Here is a 14,521-nt window from a genome sequence, read left to right as displayed (position 1 = left end):
AAATGGGATGTGGAATAAACTTCTTATAGTGGAAGTAGTTGATCCTGTTATTGTCATTTATGGTATGTTGGATCTGAGTATAATGCTTCCAAATAGCTGATGAATGATAATTTATGGGAATCATATCTTGAAAGAATCTGCTTTTTAGATATAGTGTCATTATTTGTGGATAATATCTTCATGTTTTTTAAATAATGTTATGAACATAGTTGAATTTTCCACATTTTAAACAATATTATAATTAAATTTGTCTATATTTTATTGAAATGGTTATGGGCAAGAGTAGTTGAAAGAATTATGGTTATTGATGTACATGAAAATAATGTACACATGATAAGGCACGAGAGTGATGAATATCTAGAGGGTTTGATGCACGGGAAAGTGATGGAGGTATATTTGAAGAGCGTGAAAGAGATACACAACTCTAGACGGCGTACATTGACGTGTATGAAACTAGTGCACATTTAGAAGAAAGATAACACTTAAAGTTGAAAGATTTTAAATTCCATTAGAGAAAAGGTAGTCTCAGTCATGTTGCATGTGTTTGCATATTCTGATTCTAACAGTGAAATCATTTACTAGATGTTTTTCAATACTCGTAGTTTTTAAAACGTTATTCTTTTGTTGGTGAAGGCAAGGATATCCTAAGTGAATGATGAGGTTTGCTATGAAGGGACGAGAAATGTTAGGATAAAATATTTTTGCATTCTCGAATCTTCTTACATTCTTTTATTTATTTCTATTTTGATAAGGAATCACTTGGGAAACTAAGATTCAAATTACCTTGTTGATCGAATATCTTTAGATAAGAACACTTGTTTGAGATTCTAACATGGCACCCTACAAGCCTAACATGGCACCCTATTAGCTATGTACGACCTCAAGAGATGGACCAAGTCAAGCCTATATCTCGTACCTTATTTATAGCCAATGGTTTCTCGTAAATAGCTATGACACTCAAACACTCTAACAATTCTTCACCAACTGCATGACACTCTAACACTCTAACGGTTTCAAGTCAAGCCTATATCTCGTACCAAGTCAAACCTATATAACATGGCACCTTAGCCATGCACAAAGTCACCTTATATCTCCCTACCTCTTGGTTAATCATGATCTCAATATTTCTCACTTAGATAGGTCAGTTGTCTTGCCTTAATTTGTTAGATGTCACATATAATTCTACTAAACCAATGGGTAGCTTCACAATTTTGTAGTGATCATGTGACCTAGATTGGTCTAGTTAGAGAAATGTCTCAAATTTAGGATTCATGATTGAGTATCGAGTGCGAAAATGGACATAGGCTTCTAGATAAGGCTCTTGCTCGGTGAGGGACCACATAAGACAAGGCTTGATTCATGACTGTATTCGAGACATATAAATGGACATGAGCCTCCATATCGGACTCATGCTCCGTAAACAGTAGGAGTAAGTAGGACCCGTGCTTAGGCATAGATGGTTCAAGAACTGAGCATACATGATGACGAAGATGAATCTTTCGTGAACTTATGAATATGAATCAAAAAAATAAAAACATCAACCTTAACTTAACTAGACTAGTGGATATGGTCAAGAGCCAACAAATATACTACTTACCAACTATTTCTTATTCTCACTCTAGTTGTTTACTCGTTTTCAAGTAATAACTAATAGTTGGTCGAGGTCTCGAGTGGTCTATAGCAGGTTGACCATAGAGATAGTCTAGATTTTATCACGGTCTTATCTTTTATATTTTGTCTCTCGATTTTGTACGTATGTATATATGTTTAAATTCTCGTGTCTCCTTGTATAGTTGTTTTCATAAGCAAAAAAATTTATCGTATTTTTATAATAACTCTGTGTCTATTCATGTCAAAATTCGAACTTGAAAATTAGGTCATAGTAAGTTATTTGGCGACTCTTTTTTCGTCCCATCATAGTAACTTGATGACATGAAGAGACACAGTAGTTGAACAAAAATCGATACTATGATCATAACATAGTGTACGACTTAGAAACTCACATATCATGCTATTGCAGTCCATACATAATCAACCTATATAGATCTTGATTTAATGTGAGATTGATGCCCTGAGACGACTCATCTCGACTAACCATTAATGATGACTTGAAAAAGAAACGTAGAACCTTGTGATTATAAACATACTTGGTAAGTAATTTACTTGTCGGCTCTCATCGCATCCTTGTCCTAATAAGTTACCACGAGCTTATCTTTAGATTTTAGGAAGTTCGGTCCTTGGTTCAATAGTTATCTAAACTTCTGAGAAAGCCTCGAATCTTCGATTTTTCGATCAAAATTTGAAATTATTTTCTATAATTTAACCAATTAATTCAAAAATTAGAACAAAATGACCATAAATATTTTGTCTATGTTCATCCACGACAAGCTAGGATAACTTAGTACTATTCATTAGCTATAAATTATTGATAAAAGTAGATTTACACGATCAATGTTTCTTGGAGTTTTCACAAACCTTTATTAACGTTGTAGAAGTTAATCATATCTTGTCTTATCATAAATCCATGTTTTTCTTAAAGATCTGTCAATTTCTTGCTTCAATTATTTGCAAATGAGTATTATTGTCTTTTTATTATTCAAATATTACGAGTCTTCCTCGTCGTCTTTCGCTAAATGAATAAATAAATAGTTAATGATAAGTTCTCGTGACTTTGTTTTTTGTTTTTCTAAAAGATCTCGTACCAACGAAGACCCTAGATTTCTACTTAATCATCTTTAATAATGTAATGACCCTAGATTTCTACGTATCAAGAGTCGCTACTGTCAACATAATGTAATCATTTCTTTTCGAAAATAAACGTTTGAACTTCTTCATAAACATAACTTCATCTTAAAACACTGTCATGGACTTATGTGTTCGAAAACATCCTTAAAATGACACAACAGGATACTAAATGAAATAAATAAACATTTAAATTAAAATCATCCTATTCTAACTTAAGTCTAAGAAAATAAATGTAACCTATGCATGTATCATGGTCTTGAGTTGCGATATCGTCGTCAACCGTGTAGGGATGACCTGCCTTTACCTAAAATAAAAGTAGTACATGGTCCACATGTGTGAGTATGGACCCACAGTTGGTTTGCACACCTCTTCGGCCTCTTTCTGGTCGGGCGAGTATTCTCTAGTAGCTGTTGATGTCGGACACCCGTTAGGAGTAGCGGCCATCATGGTAGCATTATGGTAAACATAATGATCATTTCTCTGCCTCGTAATGTACGCTCTGTACTATCGTAAAAGGAGAAGGGGTATCCCCCGATGCATGAACACACAATAATGCATGAGGTCCTCACATTTTTCCATTTTCATTATCATGTACTACAACCACGCTAGCATCTTCCTTCATATCATAACATTTTTATCATATCTTCCATACGTGTATCGGGGTTGTATCTCATGCCAAAAACGTCTTGTTGCATGCCATTCATACCATATATCTTAAGATGTCACATGTGTCATATCATAAGCATATCATGTCATACCATGCACGTATCATGTCATAAAGCATATCACCATATGCGTCGTATCATCAAACGTATCATGTCATAACATATAGTCATATCGTTTCATAACATATATCTTATCCTTCTCGTATCATATCTCAAATATATCATCAAATGCATCGTATCATAACAATTATCATATCATTCACATATCATAACATAACATTTACACAACACATCATAGTCATATCGTTTCATAATTATTTCACACACGTCCAACATATGACATGTGCAGAATTCACGGGGCACATATCATCATACAACATCAACTTTTAACCAAACCGATAGTAAGACCATTTACTTGGTTGGCCTAGGCCGAAGCTACTACGACCCCTTGATGATCCTAGCTTAACGCTGCTCTCTGAAATTTAATTATGCATAAGGAGTCTAAGATAATAAATTAGAATTGTAATATGGAAATTGACCCACCTAATAATTTAAACTAACTAAAAGGTAACCGTACTAACTTTAAACGCTTCCAACGAGTTAAAACTAGGAGGAAAGGGTCCGAGCGTATCAGACTCAAGCCAGATCAACCAAAATATCGGCCTTGAGCCATTAAAAAGTGTGTTCTCCGACTAGTTTCGAATCGTTCAAGTGGGGTGCTAAAATGAAGTGAGGGACCTCCCTTTTACGGTGGAGGCCAACCTCCAGACGTTTTTTTTCTTTTTTTTTTTTCAAAACGTTACGTTATTACAAATAAATAATCAATAAACTAGATTTACACAATCTATGAATGTTGGAGTTTTGTGGAACCTTTATCAACGTTGGAGCAGGTGATCATATCATCTGTTTTATTTTATAATAAAAAGTCATATTTTTCTTAAAGTTCTATGAATCGTTTTGGTTTAATATTTTGCAAATGTTCATATTCTCTCAATGAGTTTATTGCCTTTTTATCATTCAAATATTTCTTTTTGGTACTACATGAACTTTGCTTTAATTAAAATAATTTAAATCTTTCGAGATTTTTTTCTTTTGTTTATAAATTGTTTTTTATTGTTTTAATATTGCATTATTTCTTCAAGGACTCGTCATTCACCAAATGAGTAGAGATGACAGGAACAACGAACTTCCATATTCATATGATATTGTCTACTTTAAGTTTAAGTGCTCGTGACTTTACTTTTAGTTTTTCTAAAAAGCCTCGAACTACTGATGATAATGTCTCTTACTTGTATATTCCTGATCTCCTCCTTAATTAGCTAACGTGGACTCCGACCATTCTGGATGATAAGCTTGAATTTTAAATTAAAAAACAACGTTGGTGTCATATGTTAGAATCTTGAAATTTAATGTTTTTTTATGTGGGCATATTTTAAAATTATATTAAATGTTAGTTGAATTATTGTGAGTATAATTGGATTCTTTTGAATTATTGAGTATAGTTGGTTTCTTTTAAATAAAAAACATGGGAGGTGACGTGTCAAATAATATAAGGTAGATCTCATAATCAAATAAGCCAAATTCCTAAGATTTAAATCAAGATTTAGAATGTTTACGTCTGAGTAAAAGAGGAGTATATGAATCAAGCGAGATCATATCTGAATGAGTGTGAGATCTTACTTCCATTGGAGACAGGAACAAAACATTTCTTACAAAGGTGTGGAAACCTCTCCCTAACAGATTCGTTTTAGAAAATAAAAGTGTAATTGAATTTCTATGAAATGGTTTCACGGAATTTAGTCAATTGTCTTAAAAGTTATCCCACGTCCATTAGATTAAAAAAGTGTGGAGTTCGACTCCAATATAAAAAGGAGGTCAATTAGCTTATTAAGTCACAACAATTGTTTCCTTTCATCCCACTTGAACGGTTTGAAGTCAGTTACAGAATGCATTTTACGACGACTTCGACTTTGCTGTTGATCTGGTTTGGATATGATATGCTCAAACTCTTTCCTATCATTTTTTACTCTTCATGAGGCATATATGACTATTTTTAGTTAATTTGCAAATTAAATGAGCCAACTTCCCGAGTAAATTCTAAATTACGAGGGTGAGACTTAATTTCAAGTAGCATTTTTAAGCTAGGGAGTGCAATGGCTTTGGTTAGGCCAACGAGATAAGTGACTTTATTATTGGTTTGGTTGGATGAATTATACGAAGTATGAATGGGCGTGCTTTGTGACTCCACACGCCATACTTTGTGACTATTTGACGTGTATTATATTGTATTATGCAATGACATAAGTTATATTATGTTATACCATGGGACGTTTGTGTTTACGTTATGTATTTTGTTATGGTTTTAATGTTATACGATGCATGATACCGCTACATGTTATGTTATGCACACTATGTTAGCATATTCCCTTTAGGTTTATGAAATAATGTTAAGCCACATATATTATTCACAGAAGTTATATTATGAAACAATAGAGGTACGACTTGCATTATATGTATATGTCATGATTGAAGGCCATGAGGACTTCATGCATTTTGTATGTTACGTGCATTGGGATACTTGTTCGTTATGATTAGTATAGACGTGTCCATTACACTGTTACGTACACCATGATATCATGCGCGCTCCTTTCCCTCTATGACATTTTAATACCATGAGTGTATGCTAGTTGAAGACCATGTCTAGGGGTTGCATATACGAGTCTGCCTTAGGGTCTATGTATGTGTGTGGGAGCCATGTATAGAGAAGTATTGCACATCCAAATCGGTCTGGATTGGAAAGTGAGACCAAGACCACGATGATGATGAAATGATAGGTCCCCATATGATTGCATGTGTTTGCATTTCTTGACCCCAATAGTGGGGGCTACTTAATGAGTATTTTTTTAATACTTAATCCACGTGCTACGTTTTTTTAGAGGTAAAGGTTAGGCACCCATGTACAAATGAGGACATCGCTGAGAAGGTCATGGAAGTTAAGTAGCTCTTAGGTCAGATCAAGATGTTACCTATTTTTCCGCTATGTTTTTTTTATAACAGAACTCTATGGCATCCATTATGAAATGTTTTCGCAAACTTTTTCACATATTAGGAACGTCATACATGTAGTGACGTCTTTGTTTTATTAGGAAAAATAGGATTGTTAGAGTCTTGATCGTAGGATAGCATTGAGAAATAGGAATCCGTGTTACCAAAGGATTTCCTACGATTATTTCACGTATGGAATGAATCAATCATCCACTTTGGTATCTTATTGAACAAAAATTGTGACATCATTTCTCGAACCAACCCGCATTATATTTTAAAATTCCAAATGGAAAAGAAAAGTGATTTGTTTTTATTCCAAAAGAAAGAAAAATCATTTGATTACTTTTTGAAAATGTATCTATAAATAAACATGGGTTTTGATGCAATATGCAAGAAAAGCAAAGAGCTTAGAGTTGTGAAAGATATGAAGATGGGTGCAATCTTTGGAATTACTCTCATTTTGCTTCTTATGGTATGAATTTTTGCATCATTTTTTTTTTATTCGAGTCTTTTAAGAGTTCGTTCTTTAACTTACGAGAATTTTTCTAAAGTTTTGAAAATAAACTATGGAACCCGAATCTAATAAAGTGTAATAATCTTTTCCTTTTTGTTTTTTTCTTGTTATGATGGTCATTAGTTTGTCAACAACATAGAGTCGAGACATGAACCAGGAGAACGCTTGAGTAATGTGGAAGGGAAAGAAGATAGCGTTGAAGGCAAGCAACCTGAAAATGAAAAACGGTTTGTCAAGGATATAGAACCAAGACCCAGTGCTACCTTTTATCCAAAAGAGGCTGAAAAGAAATCATTTTTTAAAGACATTGAGCCACGACCAAGTGCCACATTTTACCCAAATGAAAATGTCAATGTCATACTTTTTGACAAAGATATCGAGCCACGACCAAGTGCCACGTTTTACCCAAATGACAATATCAAAACCATGCTTTTTGACAAAGATATTGGGCCACGACCAAGTGCCACATTTTACCCAAATGACAATGTCAAAACCATGCTTTTTGACAAAGATGTTGAGCCACGACCAAGTGCCACATTTTACCCAAATGACAATCTTAAAACCTTAGTTTTTGACAAAGATATCGAGCCACGACCAAGTGCCACATTTTACCCAAATGACAATGTTAAAACCTTAGTTTTTGACAAAGATATCGAGCCACGACCAAGTGCCACATTTTACCCAAATGACAATGTTAAAACCTTAGTTTTTGACAAAGATATCGAGCCACGACCAAGTGCCACATTTTACCCAAATGACAATGTTAAAACCTTAGTTTTTGACAAAGATATCGAGCCACGACCAAGTGCCACATTTTACCCAAATGACAATGTTAAAACCTTAGTTTTTGACAAAGATATCGAGCCACGACCAAGTGCCACATTTTACCCAAATGACAATGTTAAAACCTTAGTTTTTGACAAAGATATCGAGCCACGACCAAGTGCCACATTTTACCCAAATGACAATCTTAAAACCTTAGTTTTTGACAAAGATATCGAGCCACGACCAAGTGCCACTTTTTACCCCAAAGACAATGTCAAGACTATACTTTTTGACAAAGATATTGAGCTACGACCAAGTGCCTCCTTTTACCCAAATGACAATGTCAAGACTATACTTTATGAGAAAGATATTGAACCACGACCAGGTATCTCATTTTACCCAAATGATGAAAAAGTCAAGCTTTTTGTTAAAGATATTGAACCACGACCAAGCATCTCATCTTACCCAAGTACCACAACGTATCCTCACGATCACAACCCAAAAGTTTCCTCTACTGATTGTCACGACGAAGCTGACATACAGCTCCCACGAGCTTAACGTCATGTCAATAACAACCATGGGAGAAGGAAGTTTATGATGACAATAAAAATGATGGAGCTTTGAAGAAACCTTAAGCTATGATCCAACTACTTGTGGTTTGTAATTTACTTTTTGTGTTGAATGTAGTGTGATTTGTGAAATAAATAAAAAATTTGTGTTCAAGAATGATGGAATGAACGGTTTCAACTCGATATTTTACTTTTGATATGAACTAAGACATCCCAATCTAATGTCCCATTTAATTAAAAACTTCAAAATACTTCGGATGAGACTTCATTTATTATTACATGGTTATAAATTTATAATAGATGATAATTTAGAGTTAGTGTGTTTCATTCATATATTTTAAGACTTTTTATTTACTTTAAAGTTACATTTATACCGTGCTAATTATAATCATAAAATATACAGAGTGGTTAATTATGGTCATGAAGTACGAAAGTTACAAACTCTTGGAATGTCTCATATAAGGTCAAGAGTTTTATTTGGAGGCTATACAAAGTCATGTATGTTATTTTTGTAAAATAGACTTGAAAAATGTAGTAAAATGAGCGTTTGTGCTTTTCTTTAGCCAATAGCTAATTTTCTTTGCAATTCGATGTAGTTTAGGTTGCATGTAGAAACATTCAAACTTGACATGATCAATTTTGTTTGTGGAGTGATTCGAACCTTAAACAAGTGTTCTTATTTGTCTTGAGATATTCGGTTAACAAGGTAATCTGAATCTTAGTTTCTATACAGAGGAACTTAGAAAATTTCCTTTGCAGTTCGATGTAGTTTAGGTTGCAGGTAGAAACATTCAATTGACATGATCAATTTTGTTTGTGGAGTGGTTCGAACATGAAACAAGTGTTCTTCTTTATCTTGAGATATTCGGTTAACAAGGTAATCTGAATCTTACTTTTTGTACAGAGGAACTTAGAAAATGCGTATAATTATAATCCAAAATAAGAAAAATAATTTTGTCGACCTGACCTCTTAATAGGTCCTCCCGTTCCCTATCTTTTTTGGGTGGCAATAAAAGAGTCCATTAGGTCACTCTAGTTTAACCATACAAATTATATTGTTTTAAATTAAAATATAGCCCACATATGTAAAGTAAGATAGGTGGGATGAAAGTACCACATCGACTAATTTAGGGAATGATCATGGGTTTATAATAAAAAAATACTATCTACATTGATACGAGGAATTTTGGGGAAGCACAAAACAAAACTATAAGAGCTTGGGAGAGCCTCAAAGTGGACAATATCCATACTATTTAGGGGAAGTCGGAAAGGGAGAGCCTCAAAGTGGACAATATCATACTATTTAGGGGAAGTCGGGAAGGGAAAGCACAAAACAAAACTGAGAGCTTATGCTAAAAGTGGACAATATCATACTATTTAGGGGAAGTCGGGAAGGGAAAGCCCAAAGAGGACACTATTTGCTAGCGGTGGGCATCTACTATGGAGAGGGTCAAGCCCTACTCAAGCCCTACTTCGACCAATACATCAAGATATTATCTGGTTTAAAACCATGAGCCACCATGAGCCTGACGGCGATACGTAACGGACCAAAATGAACAATATCGGCTAGTGATGGACTTGAGCGGTTATATTATCATCTTTTTTATTTTATATTAAAAAAAATGGAATGAATTAATTAATTAGCAAGATCTCCCAAAATATCACCTTTTTATTATTCAAATATTAGGAATCTTATCATTCCTCTTTTAGGTACCAAATAAACTTCCTTCAATTATTGGGGTCTGCGCTTCTTACCAAATTTTGAAAACAAAATGTTATTGGATTTTATAAATTATTGGTTTTTTGTCCTATTTATTTGAATTTAAGTCATCAAACACTTGTATATCAAAATTTTATGTTTATAAACTTGAATCAAAATTTGGATTCGATAGGAATCGAGCTAGAATCGAAGATATGGATTGTGAATTTTAGAACACCATTTTTGTATAGCATTAAGAGACATGTCCTTACATGATAAGAATCGAGACATGTCCTTACTTTGAAATTGGCTCTAGCACACCCTAAGAGGGTGCCGGGAAGAAAAATCAGATCTTACTTCAGTCAAGACTCAAATCGAGGATATGGTGTGTTTATACCATGTGTCTGTGTGTGAGCAAGTCAAATGATTCGAATTTTATGCTAACCTTAATGTGACTCGAACTAAGAACAGTCATTGGGATTTTTGGAGAAAAGCATCGGTGCGTACATGAACATTAATTACCTAAAAAAGAAATGTAGAAAGGAGTGAGTATAAAAATAAACTCAATGAGCAACCTACTTATAAGCTCTCATGACATCAACGAACAATTTAGAATTTTGAGACATACAAAGAAGCTTAGATTGCTATAAAGGATAGGAGCGAGCTTTCTAAAGTTTAGAGAGAATTCCGTGGAAACGTACTAAAAATTAGATGCGATAGGAGCCTACAAGTAATTGTTTACGGAAAAAAATTTATACTCACATCTTTCCTCTTTTCTTTTTCGGATACCATTGAGGTGAGGAGATGCTCGAGAGCTGCACTGTTAGCTAAAGGTGTTGACCCGATGCATTTTCATGTTTTAATTGTTTGTTCTATTTTACTTTTATTTAAATAGTTTTCACTTTGCTCAATTTCTCGAAAGCTTGAAGATCGAGATGTGACATACTATGAATTAGATGGGATGAGAACCGGCAAGTAGCTTACTTATTGAATATTTTTTATACTCGCCATTTTCTCCTTTTTCTTCAAGTACCAATCGAGGTAGCGAGTGTTCGAGAGCTATGCTATCATAGAGGGGTGTCGACCTGGGCTGTAAATTTAATTTATAATTTGTGCGTTGTCATTTGTATTCATTTGTATCCGGCTCTCATTCCCGGTTTGTAAATAACTTGAAGAACATTTGTCTTGTATAATTTCCGTTTTGGGTTTTGGATTTCCACTATGGTGTTGTATGCCTTTAAATTGCTCAAAATTTTACCGTACTTCTACCTTCGTTTTCAAAAATTGGGTCGCGACGCAAATTCATTGCAGTCACGGTAAAATTGTAAGTTGTTTTTCAATTAAATAAAATGTTATATTGTTTGATTTTGAGAAGAAAATTGATATAAAGTTCGACTCTTTTCCCGCATGTTTTTTGTTCTTTGTTTTAAATGATGTAAGCATGTATATGGTAACGAGTCTAAATCATTTTAGGGTTTTAGAAAATCGAGTCGTTACAAGAGTATTTTATAAATAAAAAAATTAAAATTAAATGGTATTTTTGAAACGAGACCCATTATTTAGAGGTATTTTATATAATTTAGCCCGCCAAATTTTGGTGAAGAAATAATTTGTTCTTTTATTTTATTTAATAGGGATTTCCTAATAGGGCGTCCCCAAGATATGTTTTCCGATACCGCTATACAGTTACAACCCGTCTTTGCTCAATGGATACAAAACACTCATGTTTTAGCACCTAGTATAACGGCCCCCGGTGCAACAACAAGCACCAGTTTGACTCGAGGGATGGTGATTTAGTGACAGTGGGCGACAAAGTTACTTTGTTACCTATTCCGTTAGGAACCCTTAATTTTTTGGTACATCATATTCTCGATTCATAAGGCTATAAATTATGATAAAGTAGATTGAGAGAATCAATGTTTGTTGGAGTTTATAGAAACCCTTTTCAACTTGGGAGCAGTTGATCATATCTTATCTTTATTTTATGATTAAAAAAATTCATGTTTTTCATTGCTTCAATTATTTGGAAATGAATTCATATGCTCTCCACGAGTTTATTGGATTATTTAGCAGACAATATCCACACAAAAATATTGCCTTTTTATTATTCAAATATTACGAGTCGGGTCATTCTTCTTTTAAGATGTCTAAGACGTGTTGTATGTGGCCTCATGTCGGATGTCTCGATCATACTTGTTTTGGACATGTTTATGGCTGCATGTTCATTCTAAACTCTTTTTACTTCATGATAGGTTTTTATTATTATTATTGCGTCAATACCGAGTGTATGACCTGTCACCAAAATCATGTCTATACCGGCAAGAGCTATTATTTTGATTTTTGAAAAATATCACATTTCTCTCCATTTTTATAACAAAAATTAAATATAATAAATAATAATAATAACAATTTTGAAAAAAAATTAAAGATTTATTTTTTCTTTTTTACTAAATTAATAAAAAAATATATTTAAATTTTGTATCTTGTTTCGTAAATATTTTAAACTTTCAAAATTTTCAATAATACTATGTCGTGTTGTTGAAATAAAATTTTAAAAAAATAATAACGGTTGGATGATGATAGTGTCGTAGTAGCTAATTTAGAGAATGATGTTTATAAGTGAGCAATACTAACTCCAAAAAGCAAAGCCATTAGAGCTTATGCTGAAAGTGGACAATATTATACCATTGTAGAGAGTCGTGTTCGTCTAACCTGATATCAGAGTCATCCCCTAAACTTAGTCGTGTCATGCCAATAGATTGGTAAATCCTCAAATGTCAAACAAAGGACTCCAAAAGAAAAGGAGGCTTGCCTCCTCCGAGGCATAGTAAAAAAATGACCAAGACTCCACAAGAAAAAGGAGTCGAGTCTCGATTAAGGGGGAGGCCTTTTGGAGCCCAAAGCAAAGCGATGAAAGTAATACTCAAAGTGGATAATGTCATACCACTCCAGAGGGTCGTGTTCAAAATTATAGAAATTAAAATAATTCCAAAAAGAAAATAAAAGTGAGATTGCTTTTTGAAAATTTATCTATAAATAAATATGGGTTTTGAGGCAATATGTAAGAAAAAGGAAAGAGCTGAAAAGATATGAAGATGAGTCCAATCACTCTCATTTTGCTTCTCTTGGTATCAAATTCCTTTTATTTTCTTTGCAACTTTTTCGAGAAATTTCTTACTATAATTTATTAAACGGTATTGATCTCTTTCTTTTCGTTCTTTCTTATTATGGTAATTGTTTAGCTGGTCGACAATATAGAATCAAGGCATGAACCGGGAGAACGTTGGAGTAATGTGATTGAAGATGAGGCATTACCAGAAGCAACGAAAGTGAAAGAAGATAGCATTGAAGATAAACCGCTCCTAAATGAAAATTTTTTTGTCAAGGATATAGAACCAAGGCCAAGTGTTTCATTTTATCCAAACGATGCTGAAAAGAAATCATTTTCTAAAGACATTGAGCCACGACCAGGTGCAACGTTTTACCCGAATGAGAATGTCAAAGTCATACTTTTTGATAAAGATATTGAGCCACGACCTGGTTTAACGTTTTATCCAAATGAGCATGTCAAAGCCATACTTTTTGACGAAGATATTCAACCACGACCAAGTGTATCGTTCTACCCAGATAATGGGAAAGCTAAGCTTTTCGCTAAAGATATTGAACCACGACCAAACGTCTCGTCTTACCCAAGTGAAAACAGAAGATGACATACACGATGAAGATGACATACAGATCACACGAGCCTAGTGTTATGTCAATATCGACCGTGGGTGTGGAAAGATTATGATGCAAGAAAACAATGGAGCCTTTAAGAAACCTTAAGCTATGATCCAACTACTTGTGGTTTGTAATTTACGTTTGTGTTGAATGTGGTGTGATTTGTAAAATAAATAAATAACTTATGTTTAAGAATGATCTATTTCGATTTAAGATATAGTAAGACTGAGTGTAAAATTACTCATAAACTCTCGTCAAGCCTTCTTCTATTAAGTGTTTTCTAAGGCTACGTGTTCTATCAGCGTTCGAGAGTTAGCCAATGTCATGACTCTTGAGTTCATGTACTCAACTCACTTCTATGTCAGGAGTGTAAGTCACCCATCAGATTTTCTTCGGGGTTTTAGGTGCCTTTAATCTCTCATTTCCTTCTCTCTAAGGTCCATCTAATCATTACGCTTCGTGCATATAAGTCGAGGTGCCCTCATCTATCGTGGGTTCACAGGTGAGTTTAATATGTATGGACAAGTCGTCGCTCTCTATAGATAACCTCAGTCTCTCTAAAACCCTATATGTGTCTACTATTGAGTGCTAGCTGAAAACTCTTCTCGTGGTACTAACAATCTCCCTATTTCTACCCTTTTTGGGCTCTTAATAGTGCAAGATGTTGGTTTTTTTGGCCATTAATCTCATTTTAATTAATTTTAATCAATTTATTAATGTTTTTGATGATATCGAACCTTAATTATTAACAATTTTCAGTATTTTGAACTGTCAACAATATAAGGTTGGGAATGACAAT

At 33.9% G+C, this 14,521-nt stretch overlaps 2 protein-coding genes across 2 annotated transcripts; both read left to right on the top strand.

The window, feature by feature from the left end:
- Positions 1-6,825: 6,825 nt before the first annotated feature.
- Positions 6,826-8,292, top strand: LOC111792698. The gene is made up of 2 exons (XM_023674255.1): positions 6,826-6,927; positions 7,093-8,292. The coding sequence occupies exons 1-2, from the start codon at positions 6,826-6,828 to the stop codon at positions 8,290-8,292; spliced, it is 1,302 nt and encodes a 433-aa protein (XP_023530023.1).
- Positions 8,293-13,063: 4,771 nt separating this feature from the next.
- LOC111792174 (organ-specific protein S2-like) lies at positions 13,064-13,920 on the top strand. Its single transcript, XM_023673508.1, has 2 exons — positions 13,064-13,130; positions 13,245-13,920. The coding sequence occupies exons 1-2, from the start codon at positions 13,092-13,094 to the stop codon at positions 13,710-13,712; spliced, it is 507 nt and encodes a 168-aa protein (XP_023529276.1). The 5' UTR covers positions 13,064-13,091; the 3' UTR covers positions 13,713-13,920.
- The last annotated feature ends 601 nt before the right edge of the window (positions 13,921-14,521 follow it).

The sequence above is a fragment of the Cucurbita pepo genome, chromosome LG04 (assembly GCF_002806865.2).
Source record: "Cucurbita pepo subsp. pepo cultivar mu-cu-16 chromosome LG04, ASM280686v2, whole genome shotgun sequence".
NCBI classification, from domain to species: Eukaryota; Viridiplantae; Streptophyta; class Magnoliopsida; order Cucurbitales; family Cucurbitaceae; genus Cucurbita; species Cucurbita pepo.
Note: the sequence above shows the minus strand (reverse complement) of the source record. Positions and strands in the feature narration are given on the sequence as shown.